The sequence below is a fragment of the Ailuropoda melanoleuca genome, chromosome 15, assembly GCF_002007445.2.
Source record: "Ailuropoda melanoleuca isolate Jingjing chromosome 15, ASM200744v2, whole genome shotgun sequence".
Classification (NCBI taxonomy): domain Eukaryota; kingdom Metazoa; phylum Chordata; class Mammalia; order Carnivora; family Ursidae; genus Ailuropoda; species Ailuropoda melanoleuca.
Window position 1 is genome coordinate 50,365,452 of NC_048232.1, and position 23,181 is coordinate 50,388,632.

At 41.2% G+C, this 23,181-nt stretch overlaps 1 protein-coding gene across 3 annotated transcripts in view; it reads right to left on the bottom strand.

Moving 5' to 3' along the window:
- The window catches only part of E2F7 (E2F transcription factor 7), a 37,511-nt gene that overhangs the window by 10,218 nt on the left and 4,112 nt on the right, over positions 1-23,181 (bottom strand). For 2 of the 3 annotated variants that reach the window (XM_019792893.2, XM_034644036.1), the window contains exons 3-9: positions 18,891-19,166; positions 15,528-15,696; positions 10,960-11,250; positions 9,434-9,592; positions 7,600-7,734; positions 639-824; positions 82-154 (exon numbers count right to left, since the gene is read on the bottom strand). In XM_019792893.2, coding sequence (XP_019648452.1) covers positions 82-154; positions 639-824; positions 7,600-7,734; positions 9,434-9,592; positions 10,960-11,250; positions 15,528-15,696; positions 18,891-19,166 — 1,289 coding nt within the window. The remainder of the gene's footprint in view (positions 1-81; positions 155-638; positions 825-7,599; positions 7,735-9,433; positions 9,593-10,959; positions 11,251-15,527; positions 15,697-18,890; positions 19,167-23,181) is intronic. The other variant, XM_034644037.1, reaches the window with a different exon arrangement.

A 23,181-nucleotide genomic window follows, 5' to 3' on the forward strand; every position in this document is an offset into this window, starting at 1 on the left:
CTCTCTCACTCTCTCTCAAATAAATAAAATCTTAAAAAAAAAAAAAAAGAATACACTCCAAGTTTTTTGAAGACTGCTTACTGTGAACTGTCTTCTATTTTCTGTCGGTAAACAGCTGCCAGGCTTCCAATTTCTAAGGAGTAGCCACCTGATCCTGAAAAGGAAAATAAAACTCTAACAAAATATGGCAAGAGACTTAGGCACACCAACTGTATACAGCTAGATTCATTATTCACTGCTCAGGGATTATAAGATTATCTCAAATCCATTCTGGTTTTGATTCAAAGAGAGAAATTTCCAGAAGCTAGCTGTTAATGGGGAATTCAGGTCTCATCAATAATTAGAAAGAAAACAAAATAAGAGTTGCTTTGTAAATCTGATGAATGTCTGACATGCATCAAACAGACCAACCTTGGCAAACCAGCCAATCTCCGCTGGTGGACTAGGATGAATTTCAGGCATGGGGCCATGTTCCTTCCCTGTGAAGCTGGCAACTATTTTACCCCCAACCATCATTTCACTTCAGGTAAGTGGAAAAAACAGGCAGTACCTAGAGTCAGCTTATTTTAAAATGCCTGGGTAGGGTGACTGTTATAGGGACAACTGACGGATTCCACAGAATATGGAAAGGCAGATACCTTGTTCTTCTTTATAAGGGCTGCTGGGTTCTGAGTTCACTTTCCTCTGGATTCTCTCAGAAGCCTGAACTGTGCTGAAAGAACTATGTCGAGCCAGCCTCTGTTTTGCACAGACTTGAATCTGGCCATATGTTTCTCTTTTCAATTCTGGTAAGACAGATGCAGAAACATCCACTAGTTCTTCATCTAAATAAATGAGAGAATTGGTAGTGTTGTTATATAGCTATAATTCAGGATAATTTTAGCCTTTTAAAGCTATAGCTTTGAGAGCCTGTAATTGTAATGGAGCTACCCTATAAATTAAAAACTAAGACAATCAAAGGAATTTTAGGAGCCTTGTCTCAAACCCCAATTTCTTTTGATGTACTAATTTTTTTAAGAGTTAGTAAAAGACTATAAAGTGAAACCGAATCCATATATTTTCTAAAATTATCTAAACTGCAACAAAAGCAGAGCAAGATGTTCTCCAACCCAAATTAGAATGGACCTGACATTTCAGATGCTTCCTTTGGGCAGAGATATCAAAGGAAAACCCAACCATGCTCAGCCCAAAACACATATGTAGAGATTTTAACTTTAATCGAGATCGACCTCTTAGGGCCACAGCTCTACGGCAATGAGTATAAGAATCTCTACTTTCTATCACGCTTTATCATGTCTTTCTTATGCAGTAGCAGTCTCAGTTACTAAGTGACCAAGGGAATAAGGTCAGCAAAAGCCTCATGGTTGAAATGCTGCAGAACAGTGAGAACAGAAGCACCTTGGAGGCCCATTTTATGTATAAAAGAGCCTGTGTAAAATCAGGACAGAATTTTCTAGATAGAACCAGGCCTATTTTTCCACAGAGAAATAGTCCCTGTTGCTCAGTCATCCCTACCCTGTTCATCTGTGTGATTTTTCTAAGTTCAAAGCATGCACATTTTAATTATAAGACTAACTTAAAAGTGGAAAGGCTCAGCTAGACTTACATTTTCCGAAACACACAAAAATTTTTTAAAAATCACCTTTACAGTTTTTTCCCATAACAAAAACCCCAAACATGGTCTTTTTAGAAAATCAAAAATTACAAAATCAAAAAGAAAATGGGTCAACACTGTAACGGAATTAAATTTACACTCCTTCCTTAAACACAGTATCAGACAAAACATATAAAACAATGGCTCTCAAGATACTGGACCACAGGAAACAAAGGGCAGTGATCCTTAAAGACAGGATTCAAATGAGGTGAGACCTATGATTGCCCTCACTTACTGCCTGGAGAATATTTCCAGCTTGGAGTATGGGGAAGGGAAACTGGACAGAGACTGGAAGTCTTCCCAAGTTGAGGGTGGAGCCAGGGTAGCTAGAATTTGCAGGGGAAAACTCCAGAGAGGAGAGTCATACAAAAAGAATGCTGAAGATCTGCAGAAGGTCCTGCCCTTAAGTATCTAGTGGAGTACTCATGCATGTGAGGAGACTACCCAAGGTCAGGAAAGGAACCACTTAAAAGGAGCAGAAGGAATAGTGTCTGCAGCTTATCCAGGGCTGGGAACAGTGCCAGCATGGAAAAATCTCCTAATTCATGGATTACCAGTCAGAATACTAAAAAGGGTATTATTGCCTAATAGTGGGGATAATGCACTAAAGACTAACTGCTGATGATCCTGTCTACCAAAGCTTAAAAACAAGACCTGAAAGGTCCACTGTTTCCAGGTAACTTCACTGCACTGCAGAACAAAACTGAAGAACGTTTTTAGAAATACTGAAATATCTAGCACCCAACAGTATGTAAATCTCAGTGTCTGACATAAATTAAAGATTATCAGGTACACAAAGAAGCAGGGAGATATAACCCACAGTGAGGACATAAGTCAACTGAAATGGATTTAAAAGTGACACAAATGATAGAATTAGTGGACAGGCACATTAAAATAGGTATTATAATTATATTCCTTGAATTCAGGAAACCAGACGAAAGACTAAGCATATTAAGTAGAGATATTGAAAATATAAGACTCAAGTCAAGTCAAACTTCCAGTGGTAAAATGCTGGAGAAGAAAATACAGGGGATTAATGGCAGATTAGACACTGCAGAAAAAAAAAAATAGTGAACTTGAAGATGTAGCAATAGAAACCATCCAAAATGAAATACAGAAAAGAGAATGAAAGAAACAAAACATCAATGAACTGTGGGACAATTTCAAGCAGCCAAATATAAGCATCACTGGAGTCTCCAAAGAACAGTAGAGGGGACAGAAAAAAATATTGGAAAAAATAAGGGCTGATAATTTGCCAAAGTTGATAAAAGGGTCAATTCACCAAGAGAAGACATAGTGATCAATTTTAAATGTTTATGCACCTAATGACAACTTCAAATATACAAAGCAAAACTTGATAGAGCTGGAAGAATAGACAAATTTGCAATTAAATCAGACATTTCAACATTCCTCTATCAGTAATTGATAGAATAAACAAAGTGAGGATATAGAAGAATTAGACAACACAATCAACCAACTTGACTTAGTTATCATTTATAGAACATTCCACCTAACAAAACAGAAAATACATTCTTTTAAGTACATATGGATAGACCATATCTGTACCATAAAACAAACCTCAATGAATTTGAAAGGATTCAAATTATATAAAGTATATTCTCTGCCGACATGGAACGAAGTTAGAAATCCATAAGAAAAAGATCTGGAAAATCCCAGAAGATTTGGAAATGAGCACACATCTAAATAACTTGTGAATCAAGGGAAAAAAAGGGAAATCATAAAATATTTTGAATTGAAGGACAAAACACACATATCAAAATTTGTTGGCTAGGGATAAAACAGTACTTACAGCAAAATTTATAGCACTAAATTCCTACTAGAAAAAGGAATGATTTTGAATGACCTCCATTTCTACCTTAAGAAACTAGAAAAAGAGCAAACTGAACACAAAGTAGGAGAAAAGATCTACTAGAGATAACTTCAATAGCCCTATAGCTAAAGAAACTGAACCTGTTGTTAAAAACCCTCTCACGTAGAAAACTGCTTGCCCACATGGGTTCACTGGTGAATTCTACCATAGACAGGCATGTACGTGAATATTCATTTAGCTTTATATCTAACAGCCAAAAACTGGAAACAATCCACATGTCTACTGACAAGTAAATGAATAAAGAATGATATATCCATACAATGGGATACTCAGCAATATAAAGGAATAAACTATTGATACATTCTACAGTATTATTCATCTGAAAATACGCCAAGTGAAAGAAGTTAGATAAAAAGATTATACAAACTACAGTCAATTCTTGTTACTCATGGCAGTTATGTTCTATGAAGTTGCCATGAACGCTGAATTAGCAAATACCGAATCATTGCTCTTAAAGGAATATAGGGTTAGATTCCTGCCAGCCTATGGTCACATTTTTGTCAACTGATCAACACATAACCCTGTTTTATATGTGTTTCTTTTTAAAGATGCCCTATTTAATACATATAGTTGATCTATTAGCATTGAACTCTTAGCCAACAGCACTAGAACGCATGCCTGAGTGGAGCTCCTCTAACGTGTATTTCCTCTGTGAGGCACACCACAGCCTTCTTTCACTAGGAATCATTAGCACTTCAGCACAACGTTTGGGAACCATTTTAACAGCAAAATCCCCAAAACAAAGCACAAAACTGTGAAAACATGGCACTAAAAAGACCACGGAAAGGACACTCATTTAGAATAGGAGAGCCATATAGAAACAAGTATGAGAAATAAGAGGGCATAGTGTTGCCCTGTTCGACCTCAGCGGGGAAGATGGGTGTGCTGTTAACCAAAATTTTTTGCCACTTTGCATGTCCGTGAATGACTGAGAAAATTCTGTGAGTGTTGATTCTGGAATTATCAAAAAACTTTAGTATGTAAATTTGCAAATATGCACTTTGAATAATGGGCATCATCTGTATATAATTCCCTTATAAAATTTTTTAGAAAATATGTACAAATCTAGAAAGAAAGCAGATCAGTGGTTGCCCTGCGGATGGGTGGGGGGACAAGGAGGGAGGAATTACAAAGGGACTGGAGACTCTGGAGGGTGATGGGTTCATTATCTCAACTATGGTGATTATTTTACAGGTGCACACAATGCAAAACTTGCTAAATTGTAATTTTAACGATGTGCCATTTATTCTATGTCATAAGACCTCAAAAAAGCTGTGAAGGATGAAAAGGCCATGATGGTGGGAAGGAGAAGAGGAAAAGAGACATTAATTAAGTTTACCTGTGAGGAATCGCTCGCTACTCAAGGAGTGAAGGAGAGTCAATTAAGGAAATCAAAGGTAACTTGAAGTTCCAGATATGATGGCTGGGTTGAGGATGACAATAGTATTGTCAGTAATGAAACTAGATACACAGAAAGAAGATGAGGTTTCTGTTGGGTGGAGAAAGTGAGTTCACACTGAGGTTCCTGACCTGGTCCCAAGTCTCTTCCCCTTATCAGAGCAGAGCTCTTCCACTGTTGTCCTCGTGGTTACACAAATCCCTTAACTCCTGACTCCTCAACACCAGCTCAGTTCCCTGGCTATCTTAGTTTCTTCAATGACACTACCACCTTTGAGTCCCTCTTCTCTTTTAATCTATCTAAAGATCCCTTGTCACTTCTGCCTATTACATTTAGGACAAATTTCTGGGTTTATTTTGAAGGCTTCTAAAATGTCATCCTAACCGATCACATTTTATGTCTCATTCCCTATCTCATGGCCTCCACTTAAATCAGGGTGATTCTTCTCTAAACACACACCAGATTTGTTTTTAGGTAGCTGTTCCTTGAACTAAAAAGCTCTCCTTCCCTTTAAAACCTAAGTGTTCTCTGTCAGAATGTAACCCATATCCACTCTGAGTTCCCAAAGAGCCAGAACAACCATGTGTACTGCTTAATTGTTCTCTAATTTTCAAATACATGCTAATTATACCTTCAATAGAAGCTCATTCATCAACGAAAGTGAGTAAAGGCACTGATCTGGGTACTATCTGGTAGTCATGGGTGAATAAAGACTGAGTCTGCTTTTAACTCATTAGGAATCTACCTCTTCAGGAAACAGTTGGACCATTCCTTAAAATGTTAAACACAGTGCTACCATATGAGCCATCAACTCCACGCCTAGATATGCCCATGAGAAATGGAAACAGATGTTCATATCAAAACTTCTATATCAGTGTTCAAAGCAGAATAATGGCAAAAAGTGGAAAAAATCCAAATGTCCATCAACTGCTGAAAGAATGAATAAATCGTGGCATCTCCATACGACTGCACGGTATTCGCCAAGGGAAAGCAAGGAGGTACTGATACGTGCTCTAAGGTTGAAGGACCTTAACAACGTTGTGCTCAGTGAAAGAAGTTGGTCACAAATGACCATATGTTGTAAGATTTCATTTATAGGGAATCTCTAAAATAGGCAAATCTATAGAGATAGAAGTATATTAATTTTTTTCCTGGAGCTTCAAGAGAGAGGTTGGGAAGAAGTGGGAAGTCAGTGCTAATGTGTACAAGGTTTCTTTTAGGGATGGTGACTTTGTTTTCCAAGTAATTGCGGTGATGGTTGCACAACTCTTTACTAAATTTAAACTGATGAATTATGTGAATTATATCATATATCTTATGCGAATTATATCTTCATATAGTTGTTAAAAATTAAAAAAAATAAAGACCGAGTCTGGCTTCAAATGCATAGAGCTGAGGCAATGATGGCATGACATGTCAACCTCAAAAGTACAACAGGACAATATTAAGTTGCAATAGCTCCGAAGAGACAGTCTTTGCTCTGGGTGACCAAGAAAAACTTCACGGAGGAGTTGACATTTGAGCCAGGTCTTGAAAGCTGAGTAGAATATTTGCATGATGAAAAGGAGAGGGCTTCACAGGTGAAAAGACTAGAAGCCAGAGGCAGAGGAGTGGAAAATGGCAAAGGTGTAGAATTCATGCAGGCGGGACGGTGTCATACACGTCTTTAAACCTCTCGTGGCATTTAGTATAGTAACTGTGCACGGTCCACATGGAGTAAGTACTTGCTGGGTTGAATTAGTTATACTTGATTTTAAGTGGTTTCATCTAGATCCTAAGCGAATAATGTATTCTAAGTGAGGTAGAGAGCGATATCTTTTATAAGCCTGGGTTAAGTGGCAGGAATTTATGCCGCTAATACCAGAATTGGAAGGGTAATTTAAAAATAACTTTAATGGCTTTTTTTTCCCAGGCAGCATAACTATATGTAAAGTAGCTGGTACAGTAGGATCCAGNAGTGGCAGGAATTTATGCCGCTAATACCAGAATTGGAAGGGTAATTTAAAAATAACTTTAATGGCTTTTTTTCCCAGGCAGCATAACTATATGTAAAGTAGCTGGTATAGTAGGATCCAATCCCCAATTGCTCAGGTATTACCTGTCAAATAAGTAGAAGATAATACCCTTTTTGCTCTAGTTTAGGAAATTACGACATTTGTAACCTGTTAAATAAATGACCAAAAAGGTGTTCATTATGTCCATACCATATTTAGAAGCCATCTTTACCACATATTCATTTCATGATAGTAATTGATATAATTTTTGTATCACCTGGAATTTCAAAGAAAAATAATGCTTTATTCTGCCGATGCAGAAACCACCAGAGTTCGTAAGAAGGGTTATTTTTAATCCTCAAGCCCAAACTTCCAGGAACTTCAGAATAAAATGAAAAAAGCTAATGAGCTATAATTTAATAGTTACAGAAACTCCCACATTATAGGCTCAGGATTTCCCTTCCGGTGATATGTGAGCCGCTGCACACAGCACTTACAGACGAACGTTCGTTGTTCTGAGGGTTACGACGGGTCTAATTTTGAATATGACAGGGGTTGTGGGAAATGAACATTAATCCCACTGTGTAGAAGAGGCATGAGTTAGAACAGGAATTGGGGATTGTAAATAAAATAGACGCCTAGCAAAACCATGCGACCTTACCGCTGGAACTGAAGTCCACAGGCCCGATCCATTTGAAGGCTGGTTTACGGCCTCGCTCTTCTGTTACGTGCACTTTCTTTATTAGAGCCAAGCTGGTCAGAACATTGGCTATGTCATAGAGGCGTCGTACCTTTGCTTAAAGATATAAAACACAATTATGGTCACGCCATCTGTGACACCATTACATTGTTGTAGATGTGACAGGTCACTTTTCTCGGCCACCACATAAACCTCCAGCAGAAGGCAGTGGGGTGCAGCAGAGGCCGACGGCTCTGTCATGCGATCACCTGGGATTTATGTATCTGATATGTCCGAAGACACATTCTAAGGGAAGGTCAGTGTGTCTTTCCTCTTCCACAACTTCACACCCCATGTAAGAGGCACCTGCTGACAAGCAGGGAGCGCTGAGATGGCAAAAACACCAAGGGAGGGACAGGGGCTGTAATTAAAGGCTCAGTGAATGTAATTCTGCTATGTGGCACGTCAAAAGCTGCGCTGAGTTTCTCCCAGCAGGAGGTGGTGGCACCAGCTCGAGCAGGCAGCTGGCCTGTGAAAATGACAGGGCCCCCCCCCCACCAGAACTTCCCGTGTGGCTGCGCTCCTGGGCACACAAGAAGGCTTGGGGCTCAAGGTCATGAGGGTCAGCTGTGCTGACGACGGGCAGCTCCTCACCTGAATCCTGGCATCTGGCCGCCTAGTGGGGAAGGGGGGACATTCCCTGAGTCTTATGAGGTCTGGGGAGAGACATTTGAAAATGCAGGTACTAGAGGGGAAATTCAGAAGGGGTGGTAAGGCACTCGACAGGCAGGGCAATACCCATAAAGTAATTTCTTTTTTTTTTTTTTAAAGATTTTATTTATTTAGTTGACAGAGATAGAGACAGCCAGCGAGAGAGGGAACACAAGCAGGGGGGGTGGGAGAGGAAGAAGCAGGCTCATAGCAGAGGAGGCTGATGTGGGGCTTGATCCCATAACGCCGGGATCACGCCCTGAGCCAAAGGCAGACACTTAATGACTGTGCCACCCAGGCGCCCCAGTAATTTCTATTCAAGACATTGATTTATAGGTAGGAAACCCACTTGACTTTGGGGCTAAGATCAAGCAAAGGAGCTGTGATTATGGTCCAGAAACATCATACATTCACCCCAGATGCAATCTTCTTCCCAATCCTGATAGAGCTGCATTTTATCTAGTCATTTCTCCCACAGGGTCGCTCTAATTCCAGTGGAAACAGACAAAGCAGAGAAAGCCGAGCTTGTGGCTTCTCACGGCTTGAAAGCGCTACCAGCAGCCAAGGGTATTTGGCTGCACCCAGGCTTGACAGAAAAAGAAGATGCCCCGGGTGTGCAACTCGGAAACTCTCTGCTTGCCCGGCAGCCCTGTCCCACCGCCCCTACCCTACCCTGGTCATTCCTCTGGCTCTTACCTGCAGACAACTTTCATCTCCACCCATCAGAAGAGTAGGCAGGGGGTGAGGAAAAAAGGGGAAAGAAAACTCAGACATTCCGTCTTGGATGCAGCGATACTAAAGAGAAATGCAAAGTATCTTACACCCTCCCTGACTTGGGTTTGTGGGATGACGTTCTGCTTCCACCATCCACTCTGACTGCTGAGAAAAACGCATCTGACAGAACTTCACTGGGAATTCTAGTATTTACTAACTTACCTCTCACGGCGAGAAACGATTGCATTTCTCGCACTTTATGAGTGCAAGAAACGATTGCACTTCTTAAAAAAAAAATTTTTTTTTTTTTCAATTTCAGAGACAGAAAATACCAACACATGAAATCCCACCCTTTTTGTACTGGTAAGTGGGTTTAGGTGAAGATGCTTACTTTTAAATTTACTGTGGTCCGGGGTATCCTGGCTTTCTTCTATCAGTATTTTGGCCGCCACATCAAGAGTAACAATCTTGGTTTTGGAGACGAGGAACAGCATGACAAACTTCTGGCTCATAATTCTCAGAGACTTGTCTTTTCTACTGTTTGCAGATGCTACAAAGGGAATGAAACGAAAGCATCAAAACATATAATTTACCACATGAAAGACGGTACTTAGAGTTTGCCAGAACTACTAACTCGAACAGCAGATGCAAAGGTCGCTCTGGTTACAGGCAGAAGTCTACTGGACACATATCACAAAAAGATGGCTCATAGAGAAATGAGATGGATTTCTTTTTCTTTCTTTTTTAAGTAATCTCCATGTCCAATGTGGGGCTCCAACTCATGACCCTGAGATCGAGAGTTGCATGCCCTACCGACTGAGCCAGCCAGGCGCCCCAAGAAGTGAGACAAATTTCTTATGGCTGTGCAACTACTCTCCAGTTGGCATAAACTCTGAAATGCATGTTTGAAACCACTCATAGTGCTTTAGACTCCTACTTCATAGAATACAGTCCATGAGGTAGTTTTCCTGAAACAACTTTTTGAAAAGATCAGTGTAGAAGGAAAAAAGGAGGGTAGACTTCAGGGATTGTTTTCAGAACAGCAACTCTTCCCTCAAGGGCAAGAACTCTTGTTTTTATTTCTCTGTGCCCACAATACCTAGAATATCTGAAACAAAGCAGGCATTCGCCTCTTTCATTGCTTTTCAGAAGGAAGTGAAGAAATAAGCTACAACTGAAGAGGAGACAATGATCAGATGTGTGCTGTTGTAGATGGCAGGCCAACCATCCCCGACAGATGGCTGTCTCCTCTGGTTATCAGGATAAGAACTGGCTCGTGGGGTGGCGCTAAGAGGCACGAGGCAGTAAATCTAATGAAAACCAGGACTGCATTTCCATTCCTATTATATTTGCGAGTGATCCTTGTACTTTACCATTTTAGCAATGGTGAATAGGGTGAGAATGATGGAGATCAATGGTTAAAACTGGAAGAGGATACATAAGAGCTGGGCGGGGAAGAACAATGTAGATACATGCTACAGCAAATGACAGGAGGGGTTATCGATCTTTCTTATCAACATGTTCTCCCAACGGGGTTCTTTTCTAAGTAATCTACTCTAAATATAATTAAAAAAATTAAACTCTCTGAAAAGATAACTTCTTTCAGAGTAGAATTTCCTTAAAGGCTCACAATTACATGTCAGCATGGGGCTGTCAGTCTGACACAGGAGCACCGTTCGCGATCTATGGTCCAAACATACCAAATACCAAGTGAACTGCCACTAGTCAGGCTTGAAGTGAAGTTGAGGGGGAAGCCCAGTCGGGGAGCCATCTGTCTCCATTTCTTTGGTAGATTGACTAGGAGAGCATCTCCCTCCAGGGCTGTCAATCTGGCACATCCCACATTAGCGGTGAATTTCTACAGAAAAGACCACCACTCCCTCTCTGCCATTACTCATGTGGTTACAGTGCACTCACAAGAGGGATAGTCGGGTTCTGAGAAATCCAGTAACTGCTGATCTTGAGAATCTGGATAGCTCTCTTTTTTACGTTCTCCAAGTTTATAATCCATCAGATCTAGCTCTTTCTGTTGGAGATGTGCCATCTGCTCTTCATACTTCTGCTCCTCTCCCAGTCTCTGGAGGCTCCTCAGGGTTTTTGGCAGGCTGTGCCGTCCGTGCCAGCCATACTGATTCTTGGCCACCCGGCTGACCAGATGCAGCGATTCCAGCACATTTACAATGTCATAGATACGTCTCCTTTCAACGCCTGTTTGAAAAATAGAAGTTGACCATCATGTAGGCAAACATTTTTGAGTAAAAATTCCTTGAGGGCCTGGACCGTGTCTGTAAACTCCTTTACACGATGCCCAGTATAATGGCCAGCAAGTGCAGAGACTCTAAAAATTCAACCTAGAAATTATTTTTCTTTCTTGTTATTGGGATCCAACCCTTAACAAGTGCTAGGATAAAACTTCCCCCCAGACACGGATGATAGTTCCATCTCTATGACATAAACAGTAGTATGTCTTTTCTTTGGACCTGTGAGGTGAGCCACACAAACATTTCAGCATGTTAGAATGGGTGGGACTGAGCACCACGTGTTCTAGTGTGTTTAACGGCGCCTGATGAACACTGGGTGATCTGGACTTGTGTTCCTAATTATGCAGACTATAAAATAAACTGTGTACAATGCATGGTACCTCATTTGGACAATTCTATCCTTTCCTGGAGTTTGAATGATGTGAAATAATTATCTTGTTAACTCTCTTAATGGACCGGTTAGGAAAACAGATGGCAAATATTTTCTTTCCTATTTTGCACTGGAAACTCAGGAGTCAAGAGCGTGGGCACCCTTCTCAAGTTGCTGGAGGAAGCTACGGCCACTGCTGAACAACATACAAGTTTCCTTTTGCTCCTTGGCCACCGATAATTGTCCCTCTGTTCCCATTCACAGGCCTTTGGGCCAAACAGCCCAGCGGTAAAGCACAGAGACTTTTCATGTCCAATACAGGCCAACCATGAAGTTCATCAATTGTCCCCCCACTTTCCCAACACTCTCAAAATAGCTAGGATTATGAGCTGTCTACCACATTTATCAAAAATATGTACGGCAGTTGAGCATGGGGGCTTTGAGGTCAGACTGCCTGGATTTGAATCAACCCACTCTCTCCCTTACTAGTTCTGTGATCCTCGGAAGTTACTTCATCTTTCTGTGCCTTAGTATTTATCTCAAGGTGATGAGGATTGAACGTGGCCATAAATGTAAAGGGTCTACAATAGGTGTCAATTTTATCTACTGTTTGTATATTATTTTGTAAATATTTCCTGAACACAGCATTGGAAATACCCCAAATCCCTGCTAGCGTGAGAGGTCACAGTAGAAACAGATTTTAAAACTTTCCTCTGACTCATCCTGTTGTGCAACAGGCCCTTAGGCTTTTGGAACCCACTGGCTCCTTTGCTCTCATCTAAGACCCCATAACAAAAGCCTCCAGGCAGCTCCCAGAAAACTGGTCCAGCTACAAAGATGCCCTCTTTCTGCTCACTTGTCAGGAGCTGTTATATAATCAGAGCAGACACAGTGAACGTAGCTTCTGGCCCTTCCAAGATTTAATAGAAAAAACTGACCAAATGACGATGAAAACTTTGGAGGTGAAGTAAATTTCTTTCATTTGCATGAAGACGCATTTCACAATCAGTACATTTCAGCTCCTGACCCTGAAAGGTTCTTCACCCTCAGAAGCTCAGGCTTCAGTGCCAGATGCCTGCTGGAAGGTGCTGGCAGGGGCAGTCAGCAGCCCCTTGTCCAGATCTGCCTGGCTTTTTATTCCAGTCTGTTTTCATATATTAACACATCTTGTTTAGAGTGTAACATACTATAAACCTTCCCATTAGAAATGTCATGTGAATGCAACTGAGACACCCCAGGGCCAGCCATATGCTGGGCTGTTTTGTTATTTTGTATTAGATACAAACTGTTAAATCTCCATCTAGCTGGATAGAGATCCTAAGAAGGGAAAATAAAGCAAGATTCTGACCACTTGGAGGGTAAGATGAATGTTTAATATGCACAATGGGTGTTTAATAGGTGGTACTGATAAAAGCCAATGTGGCAGCTGCCTGCCTGGATAATCATCCTTTCAATCTGGACTGCGTTTAACTGTCTACTGGCTGGTGCACTAAAAAGTTCCATTTCACAGGTCTCAAGACCTTCAGGTGACGCTGGGGCTTGCTCTGTAGGGAAGGTTTTTCCTGGCACCCAGCCTCCTTTTTCTTTTGGATCAGCACAATCCTATTAATCCTAGTCATGGCCTTAGTTATGCCTCCCCAAGGTTTAGCAGTCATTACCATGCTTCCCTTAGTCCTCGATGGAGCTTATTGGGAACATCTCTCAGTCCAATAAATTCATTTCTAAGGCTGTGCTATTGTCCATTTACTAAAGTCACTCCTGGTTCTTTAACTTCTTTTTTTTTTAAAAAAAAAAATTTATTTATTTATTTATTTGAGAGAGAACACGCTTGGGGGTGGGGGGCGGGTGCAGAGGATGAGAATCCCAAGCTGACTCTCCACTGAGCACTGAGCCTGACCCAGGTCTCAATTCCACAACCCCGAGATTATGAACTGAGCCGAATCAAGAGCTGGATACTTAACTGACTAAGCCACCTAGGTGACCCTAGTTCTTTAACTTCTTACCTGTAATATCCATGTCAAATCTACATGGGATCACAATCTGCAAAATAATGCAATTGAAATGCTCTGAACATTCTTGGTTAACGTATGTTCTTATAACTTGTGACCTGGGATACAGCAGGGAGTTAAGACTCAACCCCAAGAAGTCGTTACCACTGAAACAGCTTCCAAGGGACCCCGTTTTTGGACCTCACAGGAAGAGAGATGGCAAGTTCATTTTGCTGGTCTGGGTTATCACGAGGCATTGGGAAGCTGTTTGCAAAAATCTCTGGAATTCTGCTCTAACCAGGCATAACATGGGCATCTGTAGCTCACATGAGAGTAGGAATCCAGTTTCCTGTCTGCCCACCCCCCGCCACGATCTGTAACATAGCCTTCCAACATCTAATCTTTTGTCTTCGCACTGACATCATACAAGGTCCCTAAATGGAAGTTGGTACGTGGAGGAAGCTGGCTTCATGAACCCCAGTGAGAAGGACACTATGTTTTACACTCATCCTCTGTAAGACAAGTTTCTAGCACCCTATGCCTCGAATGGGTATATCCCAAGCCTCTATCCAACTGGGTCACCTTCCCCTTCTTGTTTCATTGGCACTGATGCCAAATACTGTATTCTACGTCTGGGATCCCCAAGGCACCATATTTCTTCCTCTTCCTAGAGGTTGAGAGGACAATTTGGGGAGGGCGGAGAGAGATCTAGTAAGAGCTGAGTAGAAACTATTCCACGTAACAGTAACAGTTACCCATGCTAGGACCTGAGTTAGGCATGTTGCTGATATTATCCCCAACTTGGCTAAATTTCTGCAAGGGAGGTGCTATGATCCTTGTATTATAGACAGGGAAAGGTTAATTAACTTTTTAAAACTCTTACGGCCTGTAAATTGGAGAGCTGGGCTTCAAATCCAGCCCCATCTGACCCAAAGCCCAGCCCATGGTCTTTCTATCACAGCCCATTGCTTCCTCGTTATCTCAGTTTCTGGTAACTAAAATATTTTTAGCCATCAGTTTGAATAATTCAGATTGATAACCACCTACTGAGGCACATTCCTCAGGGCTATGTAAAAAGAACCAAAAAACAAATTAAAAATATAATCTATCATACAACCTTGTTTAGTTGATTTTTTTTTAATGTATGTGCAACCTCTTTATTTTTTAAGGGGACACCCTCTACCTTCAAATCGCTGTGATTTCTGCTTATTAAATATTGACAACAGTATGTTTACCCTGAGACGAACTGCAATTCATGTCCACTAGGGGTCTCTACTCTGAGGCGGCTGTCTGTGTATTTGCAGCCCATACGCCAGTGCACATTACACACACCCAAGCCATGTGAACACAGGCACTCCTCTTTGTTATAAGGTTTATCTGTTTGAGTTATGTCCAGATGTGCTTTTCCTCGTTTGGCAGGCCTGCTGTGAATATCACAGTATATGGCTTCAAACATAATGCTCTTGCTCTCAAATCCTGATATCAGAAATAACACCAGGTCTGAAGGCTTAGAAGCATTATTAAAAATAAACAGCAAGGCATTTTTAAATGTTTTTTGTCTGTCTGAAATAATCTGAAATTAAAAATGAGATATTAATTTTTAATGTCTTTTTATACAAATATTTTATAAGGTTAAAAAAAACACAATTTTTGTTTGACCCTCAGGCATAGAAGACTCCCTGGAATCCTACGCATAAGGAAGAGAAATTCAATGACAGAAGGAAGCTCGACTTGCTCCTCTGTCCTTACTGTTTGGAGCCCACCCTTTACTTAATGAGAAGCTATCTGAAGACTTCAGCCTGCCCGAGGAAACTGGTTTCCCACCATGACTAGAGACAGGACTCCACGTAATCTGATGATACATACCAAGACTGACAGCAACTTCATCTAGGGAGATGGTTGTTTTCTCGGTTGACAAGGGATAACTTGGATAGCGAGCTAGAAACTTCTGGCACAGGAGTCCTAGACTTTTCTGTTTTCTGCTTGGCCTTTGCTTTTCAAATTCATCCACAGCACTGTCCCCAACAACATCAAGCTACAAAGGGCAGACAAAAGGGAGGAGAGAGATGTCATAGTTAATATCCTAATTGAGAAATTGCATGAAAAATGCAAGAGAAATGCATGGAAAATGAGAGTTATTGGCAAAGTGAGGGGGACATCCCAGTCCATATCATGCTAGACTCTGGTTAAAATACATTTCCTAATCCAATTTTCTTAACATCTTACTGATTGTTTTGTTTGGACTGAATTTTTTCTCCTTTGAAACTTGAGGATGAGTCTTTTGGTTAAAAGCTTAAAAAATGAAAAATGAAGTTGTTTATGGCTTGTTACATCCTCACTACGAATGTGCTCACTAGATCAGTGTCACCAGAAGCTTGTAAAGGACAGAGTCTCAGGCTGAATCCCAGACCTGATGTATCAGCATCTAGATCTTGGGTGATTCCTACTGACACAAAAGTCTGAGACCCACTGGCCTGCACTGTGTCACCAAAGTGCTTTATTTTTTATAACTGACCAAGGGTAGATGAAACTGAACAAGGGCAGCTAAGTCTTACTCTTCCTTATTTTTTCTTATTGTTAAGTACACTAAAGTAGTATCCTTGTCTCATCAACCCACATTTGAAGAAGGCTCAATTCAAGCCCGAGAAAGTAAAAGGCTTTTCAATCAACAGATTCAAGGAGAAAAGTGATATGATTATCTCAATGGCTTCAGAAAAAGCATTTGCTAAATTTAACACCCATTCGTGATTTTCAAAAACGCCCTTTGAAAACTAGAAATGGAGAACTTCTTTAATAAAAAGTGTATCCATAAAAACCCACAGCAAACACATGTCTTAATGGGAAAATACTGGAAGCATTCCCTTAAAATCTGGAAAATGATAAGGATGCCCATTATTACTGTTCCTCTTCCACATCATGTTGAAGATCCTAGCCAGTGCATGAGGACAAGAAAAAGAAAGTGAAGCAAAGGATTAGAAAAGAATAAGCAAAACTTCCATTCTGCAGATGGTACAATTGTTTATATATAAAACTCAAAAGTATCTCAGACAAATTGTTAAAAATAATAAGCAAATTTAGCAAGGTAGATGTAAAGGCAAAACAACATATTTAAAAAACCACCGGCACTACCATACAGTAGTAAAAGAAAAATGAAATGAAAAGTCATTATTTACAATAGCAATAAGAATGATGAAGCTTTTAGGAACAAAACTAGCAAAAATCTATTTGTATAAAATATTAAAACTTAGAGAAATATACTGTCTTCATGGATAGGAGGGCTCAGTACCATAAACAGGTTTATTCTTCTCAAATTAATCTACATGCAATGCAATTCCAATTAAAATCCAATCTGAAGCATATATGGAAAAGCAAAAGGCAAAGAACAGTCTACACACTCTGAAGCAAAATAAGTTGAGTCTTGCTTTACTTAATATCGAGGCTTATTCCAATATGGTACTGGTGTAGGGATGCACAGATTGGCCAATGGAACAGAAGAGAACCAAGAAACAGATGACAGAGATAGCACTGCCCACTTGGGAAAAGGACTGAATAAATAGTGCAGGGACAATTGATTACAACAAGCAACATGAAAAAAGACAAGCACCAAACTGAAATGTAGCACATTGAACTGATAACGGTTTATTTTTCAAGATCATACAGTAAACTCTTACATATCAGGATAGAGAAAAAGAACCTAATAAAAATCAGTAAAGAACATGAAAAGACACTTCACAGAAGAGGAAAAAAAACATGGTGGCCAGTAAACATGTGGACAGAGGCTTAGCCTCATTAGTAATCAAGGAAAATTAAATGAATACCACAAAAATACACACCTGTATACCCATTAGATTGGCAGAAATTAATAAATTTGATCTGTATACCCATTAGATTGGCAGAAATTAATAAATCTGACAGAGTCAAATGTCAGAGAAGATATGGATCAATAAATGTTCATATATTATTGGTGGGTGAAAATAACACTTGGGAAAGCAATTACTTTGTGAATATTTGCATATCCAGTGACATAATAATTTCACTACTAGCTGTATTCCCTTGGACAGTAGTCCTCAAACTTTTGGGTCATAGAATCCCTTTATATTCTTAAAAATTACTGAGGAACATCTTCCTTAAATTGATTCTTTACTACCTTTTGATAGAATATTTGGTCATATAAAATATACTTATCATGTACATAATATCTTTAGCAACCAAAACCAGATTTGGGACATCTTTTTCTCTTTTCCTGTCCCAATTTCTTCATTTTGGTAATTTTTATAGCATAAACAAATCCCCAAAAGGAGGAAAAATGGAGAAATAACTGACTTTTGTTAGCAATATGGGAAAAAGTTTGATGGGAGAGTGAAAATTATTGACTTTTTTTTTTAAAGTATAGATATGCTGTTTATTCAATAGCTCTGGTTCACCAGAGGACTGATAACTTAAAGATGATTTAACTTTAAGACCCCAAACAAAAGAACTGAACATATATAAAAAAAATGAAATTTCCCAGGTCTAAAATAAACCATTGCCCTCAAAATTAAAGCAAAATTACAATTTACAGTAGCATAAAAAAAATCCCAACTTTTTCATTAAATCAAAATTCTTAAACAGTTTCGCTTAAAATTATCATTTTTAAAATGTGTACTGGGAGTAGTCAAAGGAGTAGCATACAGAAGAGAAGAAAGCATTCATTATGAAAAAAATGAGAGCGTGAGAATTCCATTTCAGCTATAAATAAGATATTAAGTTTTGATGTATTCTGATATCTATAAATAGCAGGGATTTGTGGATGAAAGATACTGCCTACCGAAAGGTACTTTTCCATTACAGACATCTGACATGACGTTATAGCATCCCAATAGGAAAAAAAAATAAAAAAAAGAAGACATGAAGTTTAATACCGCTTTTGGGTCCACAGTAACTGAAAAATTGCTAAGTCTATGACTTTTTTTTTTTTTTAAAGATTTTATTTATTTAGTCGACAGAGATAGAGACAGCCAGCGAGAGAGGGAACCACAAGCAGGGGGAGTGGGAGAGGAAGAAGCAGGCTCATAGCGGAGGAGTCTGATGTGGGGCTCGATCCCAGAATGCCAGGATCATGCCCTGAGCTGAAGGCAGACGCCCAACGACTGCGCCACCCAGGCGCCCCAGAGAAGTCTATGACGACTTTTAAATAATCAAGTAAAAATTTAAAAATTCTGTAAAGCCTGAGGAGTGCAGCCTGTTTACCTGCAGAGAGTCTGTAAAGGCATCATCCTTGTTTTCAATGGGTCTGAACAGTCCCTTTTTCTTCTCCCGGTCTCTGATGTCTGGGCTGGCAGCACTAATGAGCACCTTCAGGTTAGCTGTGGGCGTCCATGGTTCTGCCTGCTGTCTGTCAACAAGCTTAACTGGAGTAATGGGATTTCTTTCTGGAGTGAAGATTTTTTGCTTTGATAAATCAATTGGTTCATTTTTTATTGGAGTCTTCGGGGCCATCCTTGAGCGATCAACAAATATATTTTCCTATTTTAAAAAAAGAGACCTTTTAGCAAGAAAGAGAATGGGCAGGTATAAGCCAAGAGCATTTTGTTCCCATGATTCACCAAGACATGAAGACACAAAGAGACCATATGTTCAGGGCTGAAAAATATCAGGCTAGGACTAATGAAAATAGAAGGATTCGTGGAATCCAAGAGTGGTTCAGCGAGAAAATGATTATCATGGGCTTTTATTTTATTTTTTGAGATATATTTATTTATTTTAGAGAGAGAGTGTGCAGAAGCAGGGGGAGGGGCAAAGGGGGAGAGAGAGAGAGAGTCTTAAGCAGACTCCCCACGGAGTGTGGAGCCCAATGAGGGGCTCGATTCCAAAACCCTGAGATCATGACCTGAGCCGAAATCAATAGCCAGATGCTTAACTGACTGAGTGAACCAGGCACCCCTTATTCACTGCTTTTAAACATACTTCTCATGGCACCTCTGTGAACAAAGTCGTGAGTGTATCTGTCACTCATAGGTTCTTGTGATAGTTAGGGATGATAAGGGCAAATGTGGGTTGAGTCCATATTGCTTCTCTATTTACAAGTTTGCACTAACTAGTGCAGTGCAATTATGCTTTTGTAGTTCAATGTTCACCAGTGCTAATATAGCACTTAGTAGCAGGACCAATGGAAAAGTATCCAAAAAAAATGCCACATTTCAAACTGACCTGGAGGGCTATAATTCCCCTGGAGCAATGCTTCTCAAACTATCCAAACTCCCACATACTGATACCTGGTTTTACTTCACAGGACTCACATGCAACTTGCACCACCTGTGACTCTCCATTTGAGTGTGTCACTCAAACAACCTATTGCCCGTTCAACAGGAAGAGACCCCTGATCGTAGGCCTAGATGCCACAGGGGGCAAGATCAAATTGCTATAGAGCTTTCCAAGTGCTTGACTCTCAAGTTCTGTTCTTAATTTTTTGCAGTTTAGTAATAGTTTGTGGACTAGCACATGCCCCCAGACCATGCTTCGAGTAGACTGTCTTAGATAATTGTAAGAAAAGATCAACGATGGATCCATTATGTCCTTTAGTCCACTGTGAAGAAGGACCAAGTACATGAAAGCCACATTTGGAACTACCAGGCAATGAAAACAAGTTTCTTTCCCCTAAAATAAGGATTTGCCGTTCGAAAACGGAAAGATTCTGCTCTTGGTGTAGCAGAATTCACCTCCAGGCAATATTATCTTACATAATGATGAAGGCGGCTGAGTTAAACATTTGTCATTCCTTTTCCTATACACGTATCACCCTGCAGCTACTGCATGCTTGCCTTTTGGCCGAGCAGTGGTTTAAAAAAGGTGCTTTCCTATAAATGAGCAACATATGAAGAGGGCAAAAAAGACTGGGAGCACCTGGCGTTTGTGTTAGCGGGGGCCAACTCTTGTTCCTTGGATCAGCAGAAGCTGCCAGCTGGCCACAGTGAGGCTCTGCCCAGTGTCACTGGAAGGAAGGGAGGTGGGGACGAGGGTGACGATGTCCCACCACAGCGGCAGTAAGCAGCCAGCCTGGAAACTTCACCTGCGCACATCTCTTAACACATTGCGCTAGGGTGCAAATCTGATGAAGTCTTCTATAAGGGAACTCTGAAGGGAAAGTACTGAGTGTTTACTCTGGACCATACCCCATTTTATGTACTTTACATCTATTAACTCCACATCCAGTCCGGTGACCTAGGTGCTATTATTTTCCAGCCAACAATGAAGAAGCTGAGGCACAGAGAGGTTAAATAACTTGCCCAAGGTCACATACGACCTTCATTCAGTATAAAAGTCATTGGTATGCAAGAAACAGCTGACAGCAGAAGTTTCTGAAATCCTACATCTAGAAATGAGCTTGTCCTGGGTGCAAACTGGGAGGAAGTTATCTTTATCATAGCTCCCACAAAAGGTACCCAGCAGGCCACAGATCCCCACGGGCACCCGTGGAGAGGCAGTATGGGGAAGGAGTTGGGCAGGTAGGCTCTCGGCTGCCTCTGCTAGTTAGCAGCGGCATGAGCGTGGGCAAGCTGCTTGTCTTCACGGTATTTTAATTCTATCAACTGAAAATGAAGTTCATGAAAATACCAACCTCAAGGGTTATTAGAATAGTTCCTGGCATAGAGTGACCTCGCAGTAAAACTTAGCTGTTCCCCGTTCCCCTCTCTCCCACTATTACCGTTCATTCTGGCACTCAGCTAATATGATATGGCGCGTCATATTGCTACTTAACTTCTTGGGTGTGTATCTTGACTCATTAATAAGACTGTGCCCTTCTGGAGGTCAGGGAGCAAGTTCCACATGTCTCATTCATCACAGTTTTTGGCACTATGCTTTGCCCCTTACAGATGCTGAAAGAACACTGTGCCTTGATTATCTAGTTTTCCAAAACATATCCCTGTGGTAGAGGGTGTGGCCCAGGATTGCTGAGGGGGCCAGAGAGCCACCCTCCTTCTGTACGGCCTCTACAGTATCTACCTATTCTCATAGGAATGATGAGCCCCTACTTTTGCCCTATGAGAACAATTTAGATGCATTATTTCCTCCAACACTTTGATATATTTTCACTACAGTTTAAGTCAAACTTACAGCAGGAGAAGAGTTAGGTGACCTGCCACGTTATGATTGTAGCATACCTCCACGAAAAGGAAAAAAAAAATGCCATGCACATTTGCATTCTGAGATCTCAGATGGGCAGAAAGTCAACAGTATGCTAATTGGACCCTGCTTCGTCTGCCTAGCCTGCAGCCCTGACACCGTGTGAGTGGAAAGGGAGTTAGAATATGGAAACATGGTTTTTGTCTCAGTTCTGTATCTTTTTGATACTGGACAAATTCCTTGTTCTGTCTGCGCCCACGTTTCCCTATCAATAAAATAAGGGGTTCCAACTAAAGTAACTACCTCTCCGGCTTTCCAGCAAGGCTCCCCCGCTGTGTGGTGGCCATGGGGATCCACTGAGATCTTTTCAGAACAAATGACTTGCTCCCCCAGCTGCTGGAAGGAATGCCAACGGGAAGCCCTTAACCGGAGTGCCTCTGCTGAGAGGGCTAACTCCTCTGGGATTGCAGCCTCCCAGGAAGGCCTGGATCATCCTCAAGGCCGGAAGAGGCAGCACTGATCTGTAAGAGCCTGGCCCCCTCGCCCTGACTCAGGATGCCTCTGAAAGGTCATCCTACAACTCCCAGTTGCGTAAAGTCCAGACTTCCTACTTCCCCTGAGCCTGTGTTGCAGATCTGCTCCTCCCTCTGTCCAGTTCCACTGCCTTCCCCTCCCACCCACAGGCCCGGACCCCCAAAGCCCCCTGAAAAAACCTGTACACTAACCGTGCTGTATCTGCCTGCCCGGAAATCTAAGCTGCAATGCCCAGGACATCCCCTCCTCGGTTAGAGAGGGCCTGAGGAAATGCAACCCATGGAACAGGCTCTCCCGTTCTCATATGCAAATGGAGACCGCACAGCCTGGCTTACTTGCCATGGAAGTGCTGGGAAGGTGGGATCAGATAAGGAAGGTGAAGGCAGTTTGTCACTTGTGAGTGCTACAGATGCGTGTGATCATGAATTACACCAGCACTTTGACTCTGCTGTACACTGCCAAAGAGAGGCTTTGTAGTTAGAAGATCTTGGTTCGAGTCCTGCTTGTGTCTCATACAGCTTTGACTGTGTTCCTTCCAATAACATATACAGTGATCAGCCTTGTCAAGGCCCTTGGCAATATTTTGCCAACTGCTTTTCCAGTTCCATCTCATGCCTGTTCCACATTTTGCCCAAACAGTCCACTTGCTTTTCTTCAAACCTGCCCTACACCATGACTTTGTCTTTAGTGCTATCAGTGAAGCTTCGCCCATTGAAACCCTACCTATGCTTTAGGGCTCACTGCAAAGACGACACGTTAGGAATGTCTCCTTCTAGCGATCAACCAATAACTCTCTTTCCCTTCAGAGCACACTTTCTAGAATGAGTAATCCACAAGGGCTTTCCCCTGCCCATCTCCCAGGGGTTCCTCAAACCACCAGGCT